We start from the raw sequence: 21,604 nt of genomic DNA on the forward strand, positions 1-21,604 counted from the left end.
AATATTAATCACATTGTCGTTTGACAAGGTGACCTTTCTCTGTAAGTGTATGTAGCAGAATAAATCTAGAATAAAACAGATTATAAACCAGGAATTTAAAGGACCTTTATTTATGTGATGAAAGTTATTTTAATGGGTTATTCCTTTCAACTTGTACCTGTAATTTTTATCTGTTGACAAACAATTAAGTACATGTACTTAGAGATCAGGTATGTGTGTGCATTTGTTGAAATGTCAAGCGAGCAGTGCGATGCCACATTAGGGGAATTGCAATTTTCATACAAATTCAGTAATAGATACACAGCTTATAATTTCAGTTTTCCAGGACGATCATGATGATTGTGCTCACATCTGACCCGATATACCTCGTAGATATTTGCGTTGATGCTCTGGTTTCCTAGTAAGTTGATATAGGTAAACATTTAAAACATTACAGATATCTATGAAGTTGAAGAGTCTGTGACAAAATGATCCAAAACGGACAGAACAAGTAATTGTGACACCGCAGACATACAACAATAGGCCCAATGTGCCTGAACCGCTCACCTGTTCTGCATCTTACAAAGTAGACATCGTCGGTTCGTTATGTAAATCTCTGTTAACTTAAAAGTCCATTCCCCTAGGGAAAAACTTCACAAATACAATGACACATGAGTCATTTGTTATTGAAAAGAAGAAGTTTAAATGTCTAAACACATTTGACCCATTTTCATTAAAACAAAGTTGATAGTCCTTCATCGCAGGATACTACATACCAAATATCCGATTACCTAGGGCTATATGATTATTGAAAAGAAGTAATTTGAAGATTTTTGAAGATACCATGAATGTAATTTGACCTCTGATTTTTAAAGTGGGTGAAGGTTATGATTTTATTAAAATTATTAGCGCTTTATCCCAAAATAATATAACAGCACCATTGGACATTTTGGTTATTAAAGAATCAAGAAAAAAATGTTTAATGATATGAACCTAATGGGCTATGGTGTTTACATGTCGCAGTTGATTTGGTATTCAAAGGCATGCTCATGATTATCACGATTTTCTCAGGGTTTCAATATATGCAGGCTGATGGAAATTATGGGGGAAGTTCTACGACCGTTATAGTGATCTCATCGTAAGATATTCCCTTTGTGTCATATGAAGCTGGAAATGTTTTACGCTCGTTAGTTTGCCTGTTGGTTCGGTCGGTGTAAACCTTGTTCTCATTTGAGAACGTGACATTATTTACTTTGATTATCCAAGGTTTACATGGTGGGTGTCGTCGATGAAAAGAAGACGTTCAATCTTCCAGAGCACATGGTCTTTTTCTCCTTGTAGTTTTTCAGAAATCTCCGTGTAATTTTTTATTTTCTTGATATTTCGCCCTCAGTTTATGGAATTTGGATTATGATTATGTATATATTTTCTTGGTGTTTTTTTTATTTTTTTTTCATGAACACAGTCAAATTCAAACTAGAAGCAAGATTACAAGTCGTCAAAATATATTTGCGACTAAACATACACTTACACTCCTTCACTTGTTACTAGATTTCTGAAATCTCAACCCCAACAGGAAATACACTCCGCGCGGGTCTCCGGCGTGATTACTCACAGCTCTACCAGTGAGCTGAGGAAGCAGTTTCATTAAGCTGAGTAACAGCTAGAAGCCGTATTTGCTACCTTTACAAACGCATGCAAAGAGGAAAAAAATCAAGAAAGGGCGCTAAAGTTCAATTGTAACGAAAACTAAAACGCATATTTACCAGCCCGGTCAAAATTGATATTCCTCAAAATCAGGTTACTCTGAAAACATGTTTTTAAAAATCAACAAATACAAAAACATATCTTCACGATCTTTTTTACCTATATAACGTGAAGGTCATTCAGGATCACAAAGTATGACAAATACTCATCACGTTCAAAACAGCCGGGTAAAAAATATGTAAACAAAAACACGTTGGACGCATACTCAGTTTGTATACAAGGTGTTTTGAACTAATTCTGTTTAAATCACCTCTATTTTAAGTAGTGTTCATATTTTGAAGACTCGTATTTGTTTCATTAATCATACACGTGATTTTTCATAATCTACACACACGTGCACAAACACCAAATTAAGCACTTCTATAACATGTGAAGCTGCCTAGCCAGACACTACACCACCGCGTGACCCAAGCGCACTGCGCAATCACCGGTTGAACGGTGAAGGTCATTACCCGCCCTCGATAGTGTACATGTGTTTAGGTGTTGACATTGTCGTCTGCAAGTGCACACGTAAGAAAGATGGACGGAAGGAAGCTGTTACGCCATTTCTCACAAGCAGGTTCGTAACTTTATAATATTTGTTTTATTTGCTTTTTTTATTCCGAGCTGGGAACAGTCTTCTCTCGGGAATGATCATAAATTATCACCATTCGTTCTAGAGCTGTTCTGTTTACGTGTGAATACAATCTACCTGTGTACTGCTACGATGGTATCATATAATCCAGATGAAGTAAGCCTGCAAACCGTTGTATCTTTCCTACTTGGGTGATTAATGTCATTTTCAGCACCTTTGGAACGATATGTTTCTACATTATAATAAAACATCATCACGTCACCAGATTATTTCTTGCGTTATAATAACATGTTCAGAGACTGACGATTGTTTGGTTGCAACAGTTGTCAAATTCTGACCTCACTTGATGCGGATATTTTTAATCTAAAGTAATTAGAGACTATTTATGATAGTGTTAATGTGAGCAGACAAAAAACTGACCTCACATGTTTACAAGTCAGTAATAACAGTTACAATAATCAGTTTATGAGCAGACAAATTCTGACCTCATCAGCATAATATACACAGTAAGTAACTGGTTCAACAGGTAAAATTGATATGAAGGGCTTACAATTGCTCTGTCCATTCTTCCATAAACCACTGATGCTGTCATGGTATCGGTGGTCAACTGTATACCATAAATGGGTTATCTCAGTGGATGGTCATTGGGTTTTTCTGTTTAGTCCGATATTAACAACTGCTTTGAGAAAGTTTTGTAAATCATTCTTGCATAGATCAGATCTTATCTTAAAAATAAGCCTGGAAATTCTCGGTCATTATCCATTGAATTGTGTAGCTAAAAGTTTCAAACAGTTTACACGATGATGAACAGGTAAAAATCTGTCATATTGATATTGATTTTCCCACTTGAAGCCTAAATATTTGAAATCGGAGGGATGGATGGGAACGAAACGGAAAGAATCTTCAATGCCAGCTTTAGCCGTTAAACAACAAGTGCTAAATTTTTTAACTAAAGATATAGCAATCTCTATTGATTCATACTGAACAGCTGATATCCTTTTTTGGGATAACATCATTAACTGACTGTCCCTTATGAAAGGTTGTAAATTAGTTGAAATTTTCCAGTATCTTTTTTGGGAACAAGACCTAAAGGATATATGGAAAGGTCTGATATAGGAAGAAGAGAAAAGGGGCCTGCAATTTTGTTAAGCGAAATTTGTTTACCAAGTTTTTCTTTAGCTGCAACAGGATTGCATAAAGCAGAGTTATGATAAGATCGTTCAGACAGTGGAGAATCACCAGCAAATAGTGTGCTAAACTGTGAGGCTGCTCTGGCATTGACAGGCTTTGCGATGGCTGAGAGTCAGCATGCTTTTTTCCACACAAATAGTATTCGTGTTTGTATTTACAAATAACTGGCTGTTGACATTTGCCTTCTGAGCTGTATGACCAGTAGAAACCTTTGGGCAATCTGTTTCTGTGGTCGCTTTTACAAAAGAGGTTGTTGGAGTAGTACTGACTGCTCTTTTGAAAACCAAATGTTTCATTTATGAGACGAATGATGTGGCCATATTTTCACCATCCAACATTTCATCTTCTGCAGTAACTTCCTGAAAAAAATTACATAAGAATTCTTAATGGCCCCAGTGGGCTCAATAGTGTCCTTTGCCAGTACATATAAATATATAGAACGGGCAAGACTTTCTACAGTGTGAAGGTATGGTGAGAAAAATATACATAGAAGCAAATATGGGTTGATCATACTTGATAACTCAATTGATCGTAAATATATTTCTCTGAGGGTCAAGCATACTCCTGATGTAGGTATATAATTTGAGGGGGAAATTTATGCCCCTAAAAATACACAACAACAGTTGGTCAAGGTCTATATAAAAATATGATAATTCATGTTTATCAGAGGGCCAATGATACTCAGAATGTATCTATGCAAGGAGAAATATAAACCCCTTAACATGTGCAGCATGAGGATGAGTCAAATCTACACCTGAGGGCTAATCATACTCATATGTAGATATGTAAGGAGAAAATGTATGCCCTCAGACAATGAGTAATGCAATGAGGGTGGTTCATATTAAATGAATTAATATAAAGTGATTCCTGTTTATCTGAGGGCCCATCATACTCAGAATATAACTAACTATGCAAGGGGACAATGTAACTATGCAGAGAGGAAATTACATACTCCTTATAAACATGTATAAAATGAGGGTGGGTCATACTTGATAAATAGATGATGTTAAATGTTCATCTGAGGGCCCATCATACTCACTCAATAGCTATGTAAGAAGAAAAATGCATGTTCCAAGACATAGAAAATTAGGGTAGGTCTGACTAATATAAGATGATATAATAATGAATATAAAATGGTTCATATTTATCAGAGGGCCCATCATACTCTAATTGTAACCATAAAAGAAGATATAAGCCCCTTAATATTAACAACATGAGGATAGGTCATACTCAATAAATAAATATAAACTTTATTTATTTTACAACAATTAAGAAACTAGTTATTTCAACTTCTACTAATTGCTTTTGTTGGCCCGGATGTAACCTTGTGAGGGATGTTATTGTGGGAGGAAACTGAAGTGCACATGGAAAACCCACATGGAAGAGCAGGTGATCCCTTACCTTTTTTAATGTCTGTTCTGGAATAGAACCCGGTGGCTAGGTGAAAGACTAGTGTGTTAACATTGCACCACTGGACCACTAATGATCATACTCATATGTAGATATGCAAGGGTGGGTGAGGGGTGGGGGGAAGGAATGTATGTCCCCAGACTTCTACAAAGAGGGTGGGTCATACTCAATGAATTAATATAGAGCAATGCATGTTTTATCAGAGGGCCCATCATACTTGTGTTAATGATACAAGAGGAAGCATAATCAGTACCTCATGATCAACATAATACAATTGAAGGTGGGTCATACTCGATAAAAAAATGAAAAGTTTTTTAAAGCAAGAAAATTTTTGAAGACTCTTGCATGCATGGCTGGAAGACATGGCAAGATCAATGCGAAAAATGCCCATCAATACACGTACAACAGAATGCATGTCACTGAAAGAAAAATGTAACCATAAAAATACAAAATTGCTGTGTTAATATAACTGGAGACGGATCATACTCTATATCCAACAAACTTAAATTTCATAATCATTCAATTTTAATTAATAGAAAGACACTATCATATCACAAAGAAGTGACATCAGGTGTGGGAAATATCTATGATACTGTATTCTACACTATCATGATCATCATCATTATCATCTATTTTAAGCTACAGACAAGAAAAGTCACGGAGACAATAAACCTTCATCACCATCATGATCACGTTGATGATCATCATCATTATCATCTTTTTAAGACAGAAGAAGTGGACGAATATAAATGTATACATATCATCAACTGGAAAAGAGGTCGGAATAGCGTGGCATCTAACCATATCTGCACTTCTGTGTTTATAGTCGGTGCAAATTGGAACAAAATGGTAGATTTCATACTTCAAAAAGTATTTCTGAGTTCTCCGGTCATTGAGATGCACCTTATCCCGGGCGTACCCAAGGAATGAATTGACAGTGGAAGCCTACGATCTATAACTGATCCACATCAACGACAAACTACAACTTCTCTCTGAAAGTGATGACAATGTAACTGTTTGGAAACTGAGAGGATGACAAAACTTAGACACTACTGCCTTTCTAGACCGAGTCCACCTCAAGAAGGACCAACAGACCTAGTGTGCAAGACGGTGTATTTCAATACTTTTGGGTCCATCAATCAGGACAATTTTTTACTTATTGCTAGACATTAGTGTAAAGTGTATATATATAAGAAAAATATAGAAAATAGCTTTATTAATGAACTGCTGGGCACCAAATGTGTCCCAGGACACTCACAAGACAATATTTCATATTATACCCCCATGGCAGTTTAGTGTACTACATTGTCATGAGTACACCTTGATTTCAGCAGTACATTAAAATATTTTTCTTTCGGTCAATTAGAATTATTTCTTGCATTTAGCTAGACATTGGTGTAAAGTGTATAATACAAAAAAAATCATAAAAATATCTTTATCAATGTACTGTTGGATGCTAAATATGTCGTAGGACACATACAGAACACTTATTAGTTACACCTCTTTACCTGTAGCTGTATGTATATGTCATTGACTCCATTGGACTATAGTATGATGGCTATAGGGCACTAGTTGCGATGTTTCACCAGGGCAAGTTTGAAAGATTCTACCTAGGTACTTGAGACAATACTGCCTTCCAGACGGTTCCAGTCAATGGCTGCACGCACAAGAAAAGAATTTGTTTTGTTCAGTTTTGCCTGGATGATTACTGATTTAGTATTGTTTCTTACCGTCGATATCATGATTGTGGCTGTTTCACAATTCTCCAATGTTTTGGGTTTTGATTCATGCTTTTGATTTTGAAACGTAAATAGTTGCCTAGGTGGTATTACTGGGATCTGCCCCTCCACTATTTTGTAGAAAATATTAGACATTGGTGTATTCTTCTAGTTTGTAAAGTAGGAAGGTTTAGGTCTTGTAGCATTTTGGTCATGCTTCCTTCCTCTACGGATTTTTAGGCCTTTGTGATGAATCTTCGTCTTTGTATGTTCTCAAATTTAGCTGTCTCCTTGGTTGTATAGAGGTCCCAGATGATTGATCGATATTCGATGATTGATCTGACGAGGGTTATGTATGCTGTTCTTCTGCATTCTCTTTGGCAGTGTTTGAGATTTCTACATAGAAATCAGTGTTGTTAATGTGTTCTTTCCATTTTAAATCTGTGATTTGGGTACCTTGGTATGGATTGGATGGCACTCAATCCAGGATGTGATCGTTCAGCGTGAAGAGACAATTATGATTAACCAATTTGATCTTTCGTTAGATACAGCTATAAGTTTATAATATTTGTCTTGTACCTTTTAATTTGTTTGGTATTATTTCCTTTTGGATGCTGTTTCATTCACTGGTTGATGTATCTAATGACCTTTTATGCATTGACGGGTCGTTAAGACTATAAAAATAGGTGAATAAATTACACTAAGGATATAGAATTTTTTAGCATTGAATCGCATACCCCAGTTATTTGCCAATCTTTCTAGATTCTTTAAATCATTCTATAGTACTGTATGGGTTTTCTTGTTTATTTCCCTATATAATAAGCAATTGTCTGCAAAGAGTCTTAATGAGGACTTAACTGCTTCCAGCAGGTCATTTATGTGACAAAGGAAGAGAATGGGGCATAGTACTGTACATTGTTGGACTCCGGAGTCCACAGTGACTTCATCTTAATATTCTCCTTCTAGCGCCACACACATTTCCCTTTTTGTCGCTAGGGTAGAGTTACGAGTAAAGTTTAGGTCTAGCAAGTTATTTCTCTTGTTTGATCCTTATTCAGTCGTGTTTGTCCAATCTGTGAGGGAATATCAATTAGTTTCTTTTCTACTTCTTTGTTTTTGCTTCTTGTTTAACTTTTTGTGTATCCCAGTTTATGTTCGGATAGTTGAAGTCATCAGCCAGTATTTTTTGTTACTGTTGCTTTCATCTGATATAAGGGTCAATGATTTTTCTAGTTCCTCCATGTCCTTGATGTTCCTGTGTGGCATACAGAATGCATCCACTAGTAGGTCTTTGATGTTTTTTAATTTGGTTTTCACCTATTCCATTTAACCCTTGCATTCACTGGGCGATGAGTCGCACAAAAAACGATGGTGATGCCAAAATGATAGATCTTCGTGTGAATTGAACATAGATTCTGACAGAGCGTTAAGTATCACGTCTTTTTCGTTGTATTCGGAATGGAGACGATCAGAGAATATTGGTAATAACTGAGCTTTGTCAACCCGCCGAACTGGAGGTGCGTTCGTTACGAGTAACGTAAAGTCAATCATATATAGAGCGAGTTCGTGTAGATCACAACCTCCATTTGATAAATCACTGCCTCAACATTGAATAATGACTAGTTGATGTTGAATAGTCCTCAAGAAAGACAAGTTGTTATGTGAAGACTTGGATCCTAGACGAACCGTTCCCCTACCGATGCCATGACACGAACTATGAAGGAGTGTCCCTGTTACCTTATCTCTTCCTAGACACCACTTGTTAGCTTATCTCAGCTAATTGAGGCGCATTTTGTTGAGTCAACTCGTTGTCCGGTTGTGCCACATAAAAACTAGGATAAAACTTGAAACGGTACTTGTTGTCAGTGCTTATTCAAAAGACTTAAAAGTGTTTAGGGAAGGGGCTTCTATTACGGTGTTTGGAAGAGAATTCCAAAGATCCACTACCCGTCGACTAAAAGTCCCTTTAGTGACATTTGTCCCGTCCAATTTGAAGTTAATATAATTGTTACTAAAATCTGTTATCATATGTTCGAGATATCGTACTTAAGAATGACATATGAAAACGGCATAGCCGTTGTGAACGAAAAAAACATCAAACTGGAGAATTCGGATCAAATTTGCACTGTCGTTACAGATTTTCTTTGTTCTCCACGAAAGCTTCCAGGTCTTGAAGCTCCTTCCGTAAAGAATGCCAGGCACTGCAATTGCAAGGCTTGATACGTCGAAAACCAATAAAGGTTACAACATAATATAAACCAAAATGTTTTTTTTTCGCAAAACAATGTCCAAAATTTGATAAAATCCTGGCGATATAAAAACGTGGAGAACTGGAGTCATATTTTTCGTGAGTGAAGATGACTGGACGGGTTAATACCCTTCTAAGGAGCACGTGCATCACTGTAGGTCAGTTGGAAACCAGACGTGAATCTGATTGGTGAAGCCAGTTCCTCCATTGGATGGCATGCTGGCCTCATGCACTTATCACCTGTGATAAACCAAAGGGACAAAGCCTACACGTCCAGCGTACATGTGAACGTTGTAACTCGATACTGTGGTTGACCAGTCCATGAGCAAAAGGCAAAGAATGTAAACAGTAGGAGGTTTTCTTTATCGAAGCCAATCATTTTTAGTACATTTGTCGGAAAATCGGAAAATTAGGATATATAGTTAATTAAATGATAAATACCACCTTACACAAATGTATTAATTTTCTGAAATTGTATTAATATATGTGTATCGGATTGTGGAGTGGGGACAATCACGTCTCTGTATATGATCAAGTATATAACATCTGGTATAATATGACGTCTTTAACACGAAGACGGACTTTTGTCTGACAATTTAAAAGGTTGTAGACTGGTGATGGTGCCACGAACGAACATTACATTGGTATATCACCTATTAGATCTTTCACATATGTACAGATATCAATATTGATCCGTTTGACTTAAGCTTACGGCGGAAATAGACGCATTGACTATGATAGAAATTGTATGTTAAAACTGAAGAATAAATGATACACCCGAGTACACACAATAAGGATTTGGCACTAATTCTCGACCCACGGTCCTTATCTAGTCACTATAATACATATGTACGTGGACATTGGGTCGAGAAATCCCTATGTGTGTACCCGGTTATATCGTTTATTCTTCAATTATTATTATTATTATTGTGAAGATGAGGCTGGGACTTGTGTGTGGGAGGGGGTGGGGTGGGGACCTGTGTGTGGAAGGGGATGGGGCAAGGACTTGTGATTAGGAGTGTGTGGGAGGGGATAAGGTTGTGACGTGTGTGGGAGGGGGTGGGGTGGGGACTTGTGTGTGGAAGGGGATAAGACTGGGACTTGTGTGTGAGAGGGGGTGGGGCAAGGACTTGTGATTGGGAGTGTGTGGGAGGGGACAAGGTTGTGACTTGTGTGTGGGAGGGGGTGGGGTGGGGACTTGTGTGTGGAAGGGGATAAGGCTGGGACTTGTGTGTGGGAGGGGGTGGGGCAAGGACTGGTGTGTGGGATGGGGTGGGGCAAGGACTTGTGTTTGGGAGTGTGTGGGAGGGTATAAGGCTATGACTTGTGTGTGGGAGGGGGTGGGGTGGGGACTTGTGTGTGGGAGGGGATGTGGCTGGGACTTGTGTGTGGAAGGGGATAAGACTGGGACTTGTGTGTGAGAGGGGTTACGGCTGGGACTTGTGTGTTGGAGTGTGTGGAAGGGGATAAGGTTGTGACTTGTGTGTGGGAGGGGCTGGGGCAAGGACTTGTGTTTGGGAATGTGTGGGAGGGGATAAGGTTGGGACTTGTGTGTGAGAGGGGTTACGGCTGGGACTTGTGTGTGGGAGGGGATAAGGTTGTGACTTGTGTGTGGGAGGGGCTGGGGCAAGGACTTGTGTTTGGGAATGTGTGGGAGGGGATACGGCTGGGACTTGCGTGTGGGAGGGGATGGGGCGGGTACTTGTGTTTTGGAATGTGTGGGAGGGGATAAGGCTTGGACTTTTGTGTGGGAGGGGGATATGGCTGGGACTTGTGTGTGGAAGGGATGCGGCTGGGACTTGTGTTTGGGAGGGGAATCGAAGCCGGTGAAATATATATACGTCTGTGATATTAATGGTTTAATCAAATGAGAATCGCGAATGAGTAATATTCATTCAATGAGTGGATATTTTTATTTACATATGTAGATACCTATAACTTAGCTCTGACCTTTGGAAGGCCATTTTTTGCTGCACAAACAGACTGTTGGAGGTAATTAAGTATCTAGATAATACACTTGCCTATATCATGTTAAGTGGTCCGTTGGAATTACAGACATCTCATCAGGTCCTTAGGTCTAAATGGTTTCGTCAGTAATCACAGTATATTGTTCTGTGTTCCGCTACAAGCAAATGTTCCACATCCTTCCGTGCTTTTTACAGAACCCGAGGTTCACTTTTTGGGTTGTGGTTTTGTTTTCTTTTAAAGAACAATGATGCATTTTGTCTGGTACCATTACAAGTTTCCAAACATTTCACGATTATAATATAGAATGCCGTTGATTTACGATCGATTATAATATAAAATGCCGTTGATTTAAGATCGATTATAATACAGAATGCCGTTGATTTACGATCGATTATAATACAGAATGCCGTTGATTTACGATCGATTATGATATAAAATGTCATTGATTTACGATCGATTATAATACAGAATGCCGTTGATTTATGATCGATTATAATATAGAATGTCATTGATTTAACTTCGGTAGATTCGATTGATATTGCATGCAAATACTATTTTTTTCTTTACTTTTTTCATTCAGAAAATACCAATACAAAGAATTCACGAGTTTTCCAAAACAATTGATTTCATTACGTGAACAAACCCCACAGTAAGTTGACGTCATGCGTCGGAGCAAGCACCTGTGAATACGACCATAATTGTTTAACTTTCTGTCGTCTTTATAATAAACTATGTAATCGGTCGTTTTACTAGATACATACCATTTTATTTGCATGGAATGAATGACGGAAGTAATAGAGATAATAGATGGAAAACAAAAGAAAGAAAACAGCAAAATAAATGACATATCACAATCTAGAAACTGTATAGGAAAAAATTACTTCGTGAAGTATGACCACTACATCTACATCACGGTCACTGTGAGTAGATGATGCCAGGTTATCGGGGCTTCATAGGTACATTTGGAACGAATTCCCGACCCGCGGTCCATTTCATATCGAGTCATTTGCATACATCTGGATATGGACCGTGAGTACCCGGGCGGGTATATAATTTATTCACTAGTTTCAAGGGTGACCACTTCATTTGAAAAAATATATGTTTATTCTTAAAGTTTACCTAGTAAAATTTCAGGAAGGAAACGTCCAGATGCAGTGTTAGCAGAGATTTTATTCGAATAAGAATTGGTTGAATGAGTAATATTTAATTATTAACGGGGTATTTTATTTATATATGTAAATAGCTATAATTTATAGACATATTTTGACCCAGTCTTGTAATATCTTGTGATACCTAATTTGTATTTTTTTAGTTTATGTTACTGTTCTGTTACTCAATAATACAAACGATGGTGATGCCTATTTTGCATTTCGGTTATATAATCATCCATTTGAATCTATCTTCTACATTCTTATTCCTAATATTATTATTATCTGTTATCTCAAATTTTGATTGATGTGTCTGTATACTTGTTTATGCACTGTAAGGAGAGGGCTTTCATAGGCTCTGCCTGTTGCCCAATTCCTACTGTCAATACCACCATGACAATAAAATATTCTGAAAGTGAAAAGCTATAATTTAGCTCCGACCTTGGGAAGGCAAAACTTTTCTGCTGCATCAACAAATTGTTGAGATAATTGTGTATCAAGATACTACAACTACGTGTATTGTACGAACACCCTGTTAAGTAGTCCGTTGGAATTACAGGCATCTCATCACCTTCTTGGGTCTAAATGGTTTTGTACGTAATCACTGTATATTGTTCTGTGTTCCGCTACAAACAAATGTTCCACATCCTTCCGCGCTTCTCTTTTACTTTGGATTGTGGTTTTGTTTCCTTTTTATGCCCCCGCCATTTTGTGGTTTTGTTTTCGTCCCGTCGCGTCGCGTCGCGTCCCAAATCAGTATATACCACTTAACAACTTCATTCGGACCTTTCACTATTATTTCACATGGGGGGGGGGGGGGGGGGGGGGGGGGGGGGTGGATCTTACAGACATTTTCTAGTTTAAAAACAGTGATATACTGTATGCATTTCATTTTGGGGGGGGGGGGGTGGATCTTACAGACATTTTCTAGTTTAAAAACAGTGATATACTGTATGCATTTCATTTGGTTCTATTCCAACTTGCCAAACAGTTCACGGGCAGATGTTTGGAGAAATGTTAGTGAAAAAAATTAACGAATTTAAATTTAAGTCAAATATGTAGCGCGCTCATTAATTAACGATCGATTATGATATAGAATGATAGTGGTTAACGATCGATTATGATATAGAATGATAATGATTAGCGATCGATTGTGATAATGATTAACGTTCGATTATGATATAGAATGATAATGATTAACGATCGATTATGATATAGAATGATAGTGGTTAACGATCGATTACGACATGATATACCGTCATATGTGATATGCGATAGATTGTGACAGAGATATATTGCTTGACGATCGATTTTAACTGTGACTGAGACATATTTTGATATAAAATACCGTTAATTTGCAGGCGAGTATGACATAAGATGGATGTCATCGATGTACGATTGATATTGACATCGAGCGATCGATTGTGACATTTGACGTCCTCGATTGACAATGAGGTAGAATGATATTGTTTGACAACACAAGATATTAATTTACAATTGATTACTCCTAGAATGACATCGATTGTCGATCGATTATGACCTAGAATCACCTTATTGTTTTATTGTTTGTTTGCCTTTGAAGTCACATGAACATTTCTAACTAACAATTCACCCCGAACCGTGACATTGAACAACTGACCTTGGAATCATATGTAAGATAAACAACTTGTTTACATTAAGTGTTTTGACAGAAGGGTAGTTAATTTATTGCTACCACGTTAACTCGAGACAGGTACATAAATGCTACCAAAATAGTCTGTGGCAACCACAATATCGTTTAATTTTTTTAATTTAAATTTTTTAATAAGTTGTTTTTGATTGTTTACTTGGTTGTTGTTTGACTCGCTCAGTGTGTACCCAACCAATGAAAGCTATTGACTTTCGTCTTGTATTGTATCATGTTACTTTGTGCACCGACTTAGAAATTCACAAATCCTCAAGCGCGGTGTTTGAATAAAACGAAGTTGATTGCAGTAAGCGAAACAATTAACGTAATAAATGTCACATTAAGAGTTGTTACATTAAGAGTTGTTACATTAAGAGTTGTTACATTAAGGGTTGTTACATTAAGAGTTGTTACATTAAGGGTTGTCACATTAAAATTTGTTGCATTAAGAGTTGTCACATTAAGAGTTGTTACATTAAGAGTTGTCACATTAAATTAAGAGTTGTTACATTAAGGGTTGTCACATTAAAATTTGTTGCATTAAGAGTTGTCACATTAAGAGTTGTTACATTAAGGGTTGTCACATTAAAATTTGTTGCATTAAGAGTTGTCACATTAAGAGATGTCACATTAAGAGTTGTTACATTAAAATTTGTTACATTAAAGTTGTTAGATTAAGAGTTGTCACATAAGAGTTGTCACATTAAAATTTGTTACATTAAAATTTGTTACATTAAAGTTGGTAGATTAAGAGTTGTCATTTGTTGCATTAAGAGTTGTTACATTAAGAGTTGTTACATTAAGAGTTGTTACATTAAAATTTGTTACATTAAAGTTGTTAGATTAAGAGTTGTCACAATGAGTTATCACATTAAGAGTTGTTTCATTAAAATTTGTTACATTAAAGTTGTTAGATTAAGAGTTGTCACAATGAGTTATCACATTAAGAGTTGTTACATTAAGAGTTGTCACATTAAGAGTTGTCACATTAAAATTTGTTGCATTAAGAGTTGTCACATTAAGAGTTGTCACATTAAGAGTTGTCACATTAAGAGTTGTCACATTAAGAGTTGTCGCATTAAGGGTTGTTGCATTAAGAGTTGTCACATTAAGGGTTGTCACATTAAGAGTTGTCACATTAAGAGTTGTTACATTAAGAGTTGTCACATTAAGGGTTGTTACATTAAGAGTTGTCACATTAAAATTTGTTACATTAAGAGTTGTCACATTAAGAGTTGTTACATTAAAATTTGTTACATTAAAGTTGTTAGATTAAGAGTTGTCACATAAGAGTTGTCGCATTAAGAGTTGTTACATTAAGAGTTGTCACATTAAGAGTTGTCACATTAAAATTTGTTGCATTAAGAGTTATCACATTAAGAGTTGTCACATTAAGAGTTGTCGCATTAAGGGTTGTTGCATTAAGAGTTGTCACATTAAGGGTTGTCACATTAAGAGTTGTCACATTAAGAGTTGTTACATTAAGAGTTGTCACATTAAGGGTTGTTACATTAAGAGTTGTCACATTAAAATTTGTTGCATTAAGAGTTGTCACATTAAGAGTTGTCACATTAAGAGTTGTCACACTAAAATTTGTTACATTAAAGTTGTTAGATTAAGAGTTGTCACATTAAGAGTTGTCACACTAAAATTTGTTACATTAAAGTTGTTAGATTAAGAGTTGTCACATTAAGAGTTGTCACATTAAAATTTGTTACATTAAAATTTGTTGCATTAAGAGTTGTCACATTAAGAGTTGTCACATTAAGAGTTGTCACATTAAGAGTTGTTACATTAAAATTTGTTACATTAAAGTTGTTAGATTAAGAGTTGTCACAATGAGTTATCACATTAAGAGTTGTTTCATTAAAATTTGTTACATTAAAATTTGTTGCATTAAGAGTTGTCACATTAAGAGTTGTCACATTAAGAGTTGTCACATTAAGAGTTGTTACATTAAAATTTGTTACATTAAAGTTGTTAGATTAAGAGTTGTCACAATGAGTTATCACATTAAGAGTTGTTTCATTAAAATTTGTTACATTAAAGTTGTTAGATTAAGAGTTGTCACATAAGAGTTGTCACATTAAAATTTGTTACATTAAAATTTGTTACATTAAAGTTGTTAGATTAAGAGTTGTCACATTAAGAGTTGTTACATTAAGAGTTGTCACATTAAGAGTTGTCACACTAAAATTTGTTACATTAAAGTTGTTAGATTAAGAGTTGTCACATTAAGAGTTGTCACATTAAGAGTTGTTACACTAAAATCTGTTACATTACAGTTGTTACATTAAAGTTTTTACATTAAGAACATTGAAATTGGTTACATTAGAATTTGTTACATTAAAGTTGTTAGATTAAGAGTTGTCACATTAAGAGTTGTCACATTAAGAGTTGTTACACTAAAATCTGTTACATTACAGTTGTTACATTAAAGTTTTTACATTAAGAGTTGTCACATTGAAATTGGTTACATTAGAATTTGTTACATTAAAGTTGTTAGATTAAGAGTTGTCACATTAAGAGTTGTTACACTAAAATCTGTTACATTACAGTTGTTACATTAAAGTTTTTACATTAAGAGTTGTCACATTGAAATTGGTTACATTAGAATTTGTTACATTAAGAGTTGTTACATTAAGAGTTGTCACATTAAGAGTTGTTACACTAAAATCTGTTACATTACAGTTGTTACATTAAAGTTTTTACATTAAGAGTTGTCACATTGAAATTGGTTACATTAGAATTTGTTACATTAAAGTTGTTAGATTAAGAGTTGTCACATTAAGAGTTGTTACACTAAAATCTGTTACATTACAGTTGTTACATTAAAGTTTTTACATTAAGAGTTGTCACATTGAAATTGGTTACATTAGAATTTGTTACATTAAAATTTGTTACAATAAAGTTGTTAGATTAAGAGTTGCATCAATGCTCATGGCTTTTCGCCTGATCTTCAGCTTTGATGTGTGTTTAGTAAGGACTGCACTAGACGTTTCATTATAATAAAAAAATGGATGGGATATTGTGCGTAGGTGGCAAAGTTATGGCAAGAAGACACGTCATCCTGAGTAATCTATCTTCATATAATCTTTAATGAACGAACCGACAGCTATCAAGGTCACCTATTGTGTACTTATAACACATTAGTAGTTATCCACCCGAATCGAGCTTTCTTCGTGAAAAGCATAGCTTTAATCTGTAAACTTTGAATCTCATTTGTAAAGGCGATTTAAAGGAACAAGAAACATGATAAGATCTTGTAGTGATGATACATTTTCATGTTTTTAAAAACTGTTTTGTCCTATGTTATCTTAAAATTGTTCTAATTAAAATCACTTGTTATACCTGATGGGATACTCATTTCACTATTTTATTTTGGGGAATTAAATGGGGAAATTGACGATCGGATGTACATAAAAGCTGATTTGTCAGGAATTCTCTGTTTACATGAAACAAAATGGAATTCTGAGATATGTTTAAATTGGATTGGTGATTCCGATTTATTTATCATATCAGAACGGGACTTAAAGTTATGTTCTTTTGAATGTTGCCACTCCTGTAATTAACACGGAGTTATTGCTTCCTTGATTTCCGTAACTTTTTTGTCAAATCCCGAGGTGATTTTCTGTCACGTGGTAGAAATGAAGATTTGTATACTAGCGAGAACGCCCTATCACACAGAAGAAAAAACTGCAAGTGACATTATTACCAGGTCGAAATCTTATTTTGTTTCTTCTGTTGCAGAAAATCTAGACGCTGAAGGAACGTTGAAAATCCTAGTCTGTGGCGGAGGAAATGGTGCTCACTGTATGGCAGCTTTGGCTTCTTCTAGGGAACACGTTGAAGTGCGCGTGCTGACACTGTACAAAGATGAGGCGGAGAGGTGGACAAAAGCTCTTAACGAAGAAGACATGACGATATCCATTACATATAGTGATGAGCACACGGAAGACAAGAAGTCGAGACCTTCGCTGGTAACTAAAGATCCGGCCGAAGCTGCTGCAGGTATTCACATGATATTTTTCACTGTTCCGGCGTTTGCACATAAACAATATCTAGATGCGATTTCAGAGCACGTCCTCGATAACACGTTACTGATTGGCATGCCAGGGCAGGCTGGATTTGAGTTTCAGGCTGTTGAGGCATTGAAAGGTAAAGCGAAGAAATGCGCAATTGCATCGTTTGAATCACTTCCGTGGGCATGCCGAACGGTAGAGTTCGGACGTCACGTGCAGCTGCTCGGATTTAAAGAATCGCTTTGTGCTGCAATCCTGACCGGAAGCGAGAGCAACCTGACAAAGTCATCGCTCGATGTCATACAGTTCATTTTTGGAGATGACCCTCAATTCGACGTCATTGATAACTACGTTGCAATTAACCTGATGGCGAAAAGTATCATTCATCCGCCACTTATGTATGGTCGGTGGGGAAAATATAACGGCGAGATCCTCGAAGAGAAGCCACTGTTTTACCAAGGTGTTGACGAGACACAAGCCGCTCTCTTGTCAAAGGTCAGCGACGAGGTTGTAATGACGGCCAAAGTTATTCAAGACAAACGTAAGAACGACATGTCTAAAGTTATCCACATTCTGGACTGGTACCGAATTTATTACTGTCACGAAATATCCGACCACAGCTGTTTGAAGAATGCCATGCAGACAAACAAGGCGTATGATGGACTGCTCCATCCTATGAAACCAGTAGATGAAAGTGGCAAGAGATTTGTTCCCGACTTCAACTACAGGTACTTAAAAGAAGATGTGCCGTACGGGTTGGTGGTTATGAAAGGGATCGCTGAGATCGCCGGTGTCGATACCCCTACCATTGACACCATCATAGAATGGGCACAGAAACAACTGAACAAGGAGTACATCGTGGCTAAACATCTCACTGGTAAAGATTTGTCCGAGACTCGCGCTCCACAAGTGTACGGATTTAAAACCCTTGACGATCTCTTCCATATCTAATTTCGATGGATACATTCTCCATTCAGACAGAGATGTGATAGCGTTTTATGAAAACAGTTCTTGGCTTTAAAGAAATGTGTACTTAAATACTTGAAAAAAGTCCGCTCATAAGAAGAGGGTTAGCAGGTCTGTCCAATCGGTTGTTCTTTTCAATGAAGAAGTCGGTCATGAAATTAAAGAAAATATACTGTTACAATCTCTAATAATATGAATTACCTACTGCATTCTCTACCTCTATGTACAGGATACATGGCACGGTGTATGGAACAGGATGGATATCTGAATATTTCGAAAATCAATGTCTTCAGGGAATCTCACGAACTGTTGAAGATGTGATTTACATGGGAGGAGACCGGGCTATTCCAGATTTAGAAGATGGCAAAGAAATGTAGAGTTTTCTTGTCTGTGATACAATTCTCTTGGATCAAATTGACAATTTTCAGCAATATCATTGCGATTTCGATCATTTTTGATGCTGATACTTTCACTTTTCTTTTTGTCATTTATGTATATATTAGGTAATTGTGGTTTAGAAATTTAGATAAGGAAATTGTGAAAATTGTGAATGTTGTATATCTATAAACAATGGCTATATAAAAACACATTGCAGACATATTATTTTTATTTAAATATTAGATGTACTGGATTCATTTAACTTTACACTAAATTGATTTCCAATGGTCTACACCTTAGGCATTTAATGTATTCTAATGAATGGCCACGTGTAGCATGATTGTAATACTGTATATAAGTCAGTATTAGTTAATGTCATTAGGTTAATTATGTATTTTACAGAAGCTACACTATACTTGATTTATTCCATATCGTCTACGATTAATATCTGTCCCTAACAAATGAGTTCTGTTACCGGTAGAATATATATATATATAAATATTTAAAAAATATATATACTTATTTTAGTTATAATATGTATATTGTGCATTGGAAAAATATATAGATATATATGTAAATGATGTCTTGTTTTAAAAGGAATGATTGAATACTTTATTTGTTGAAGAAAATCATGTTCTACACAATAAACCCGCCAGGTCTTATCAAAACGTAGTCTGAGCAGAATGACCTGTTCTGTTCTCCTTTCACAATCAAATTGGTTTTAAACGAGTCGATAGTCATACGAGATAGCATATATATTAATCGCTATAGTCAGGGGATAGTCACAAATATCAGCATTGAATGGGCGTCACATCTTCTAGTGTGTACACCTTACAAATCACAAATGGGCATACCAAAAGAGCGAATGTAATTTTTAATATGTGTCGGATAAAGTATACTGGACGGGTCAATCTCATCAGATTTCAGCATATTAAAATCCTCAATGCTGTGTAATTCTGACAATCATAGCTTATTAGTTCACTAATGGTTATCTATATCGTAATGCTGTTTTAAGCGTACACCTGCTATTTTGACGGCATCAGATTTATGTCATACTTCAGTTATATTAATTAGAAACTTTAGTATAAAAAACGTTTTGCCCAATAATCAGGGCTTATACAAAATGTAAGAAAATTTAGTATTTTTTTATTGCTTTTCATTAAAATAATTCTTAACGAATCTGCGTTGTTGGTGATCATTGTCGAGTGTGAGCACGTGTAAACAAATGCAAGTTAGAATGAAAAGGTGATCAGCTTGAAATTTGATTATACGTCTCGTAGTCATATTGCATTAACATGCATAACGTGAGGTGAGTGAGAGATAAACCAATTAAATAAATTCATCGCTTCTCACAGAGACGAGAAAGATATGTAATTGAGAGAGAATGGCCTCATGTGTTTGATAACTGTTTCGCTGTTTTTGTTGAGAATTAAATCGATTGTTACATCTCTTTACGAAAATCACTTTTACAAAGTTTTCTACCCAGCTTCATTTTCCTGACATAGGGCTACAAGATGTGCTTAAATCGGAAACCATATAAGTGTATGGTAGAGGAGGCAAACTAATCAATTTTTGAGAATGAATTTGAGATGTGACTTTATCGAAAATTTCTTGGAAATACAGTGAATAACTAAATGTGACGGAACTGTATTACAGTAGGGTTTAGCCTGCTCTGTCCATATGCATATATCTCTCATTCAATATCTGAACTGGTATAAAGCCGTAAGGTATTCACATACCGATATGTAATTGGTAAGTCATTCTGACGAATCCATAGCAGACAGATATGAACATAATACAAGTAATGCTTTGTCACGTGATTATTCAATAACTCATTGATACATACACACATATACATACCTGCGTAAAATGTCGGAAAGACCGTTAATTTATCACGACCCATGCAATTATCCTACGTTCTATATAGTCTTGTCCCACGAACATTTATTCACATAACCAAAGTTCGAGAGACTGATGGAAGGACAAGCCTCTTTCACCGGTTTTCAAACAAAATTAAAAAATATATATATAATTTAAAAAGTTGACTATACGTGGCAACAATAAGAACAAATATTACACGATTTAAACGTAGACAATTTAAAAAAAAAATACAAAATGAATTAGACCAGGTGTTCCAGAACGGTCGGTGTTTTAGACGTCGTCGACAGTAGCCGCCATATTTATTACAACGAAACCACAAGGCATACTAACGATCATCAAACACATCTTGATTCTGAAAGACGATTTGACGACGATAAGGTGGCGACCATAAAGCTTTACCATATCGTCTTTATCAAGAAGCTGCGACAATATGTCAGTTCGTACTACTATCAAGCAGAATGTAAGAGTTATCTCCCTGACCGGGGCACCTGCATTGTATGTGGTAACTAAAATATGTTACACGGTCTGGAGAAAATGACTATTGGAACCTACAGATGTACCGATCACGAAAACCACCTGAGCTGCATTGGAATTCGATTTACTTATCCGAATAGTGGAAATAGCTCCAGCACTTCGTTCAGCGGTCCTTTGAATAAATGAATGGCAAACATCTTTTACTGTGATTAGG

General features: G+C 36.1%; 1 protein-coding gene across 1 annotated transcript; it reads left to right on the plus strand.

Annotated features, from left to right (window-relative positions):
- Positions 1-2,210: 2,210 nt before the first annotated feature.
- Positions 2,211-20,214, plus strand: LOC132565358 (opine dehydrogenase-like). Its single transcript, XM_060230003.1, has 2 exons — positions 2,211-2,305; positions 17,420-20,214. The coding sequence occupies exons 1-2, from the start codon at positions 2,266-2,268 to the stop codon at positions 18,640-18,642; spliced, it is 1,263 nt and encodes a 420-aa protein (XP_060085986.1). The 5' UTR covers positions 2,211-2,265; the 3' UTR covers positions 18,643-20,214.
- Positions 20,215-21,604: the final 1,390 nt, after the last annotated feature.

This window comes from Ylistrum balloti, unplaced genomic scaffold (assembly GCF_031769215.1).
Source record: "Ylistrum balloti isolate Yb309-2 unplaced genomic scaffold, AGI_CSIRO_Ybal_v1 Utg369716, whole genome shotgun sequence".
Classification (NCBI taxonomy): Eukaryota; Metazoa; Mollusca; class Bivalvia; order Pectinida; family Pectinidae; genus Ylistrum; species Ylistrum balloti.

Bases quoted from the DNA above. Each gene is read 5' to 3' on its own strand.
- LOC132565358 (XM_060230003.1), top strand. From the start codon at position 2,266: ATGGACGGAAGGAAGCTGTTACGCCATTTCTCACAAGCAG. The intron at 2,306-17,419 runs GTTCGTAACTTT...CTTCTGTTGCAG, and splicing joins ACGCCATTTCTCACAAGCAG to AAAATCTAGACGCTGAAGGA.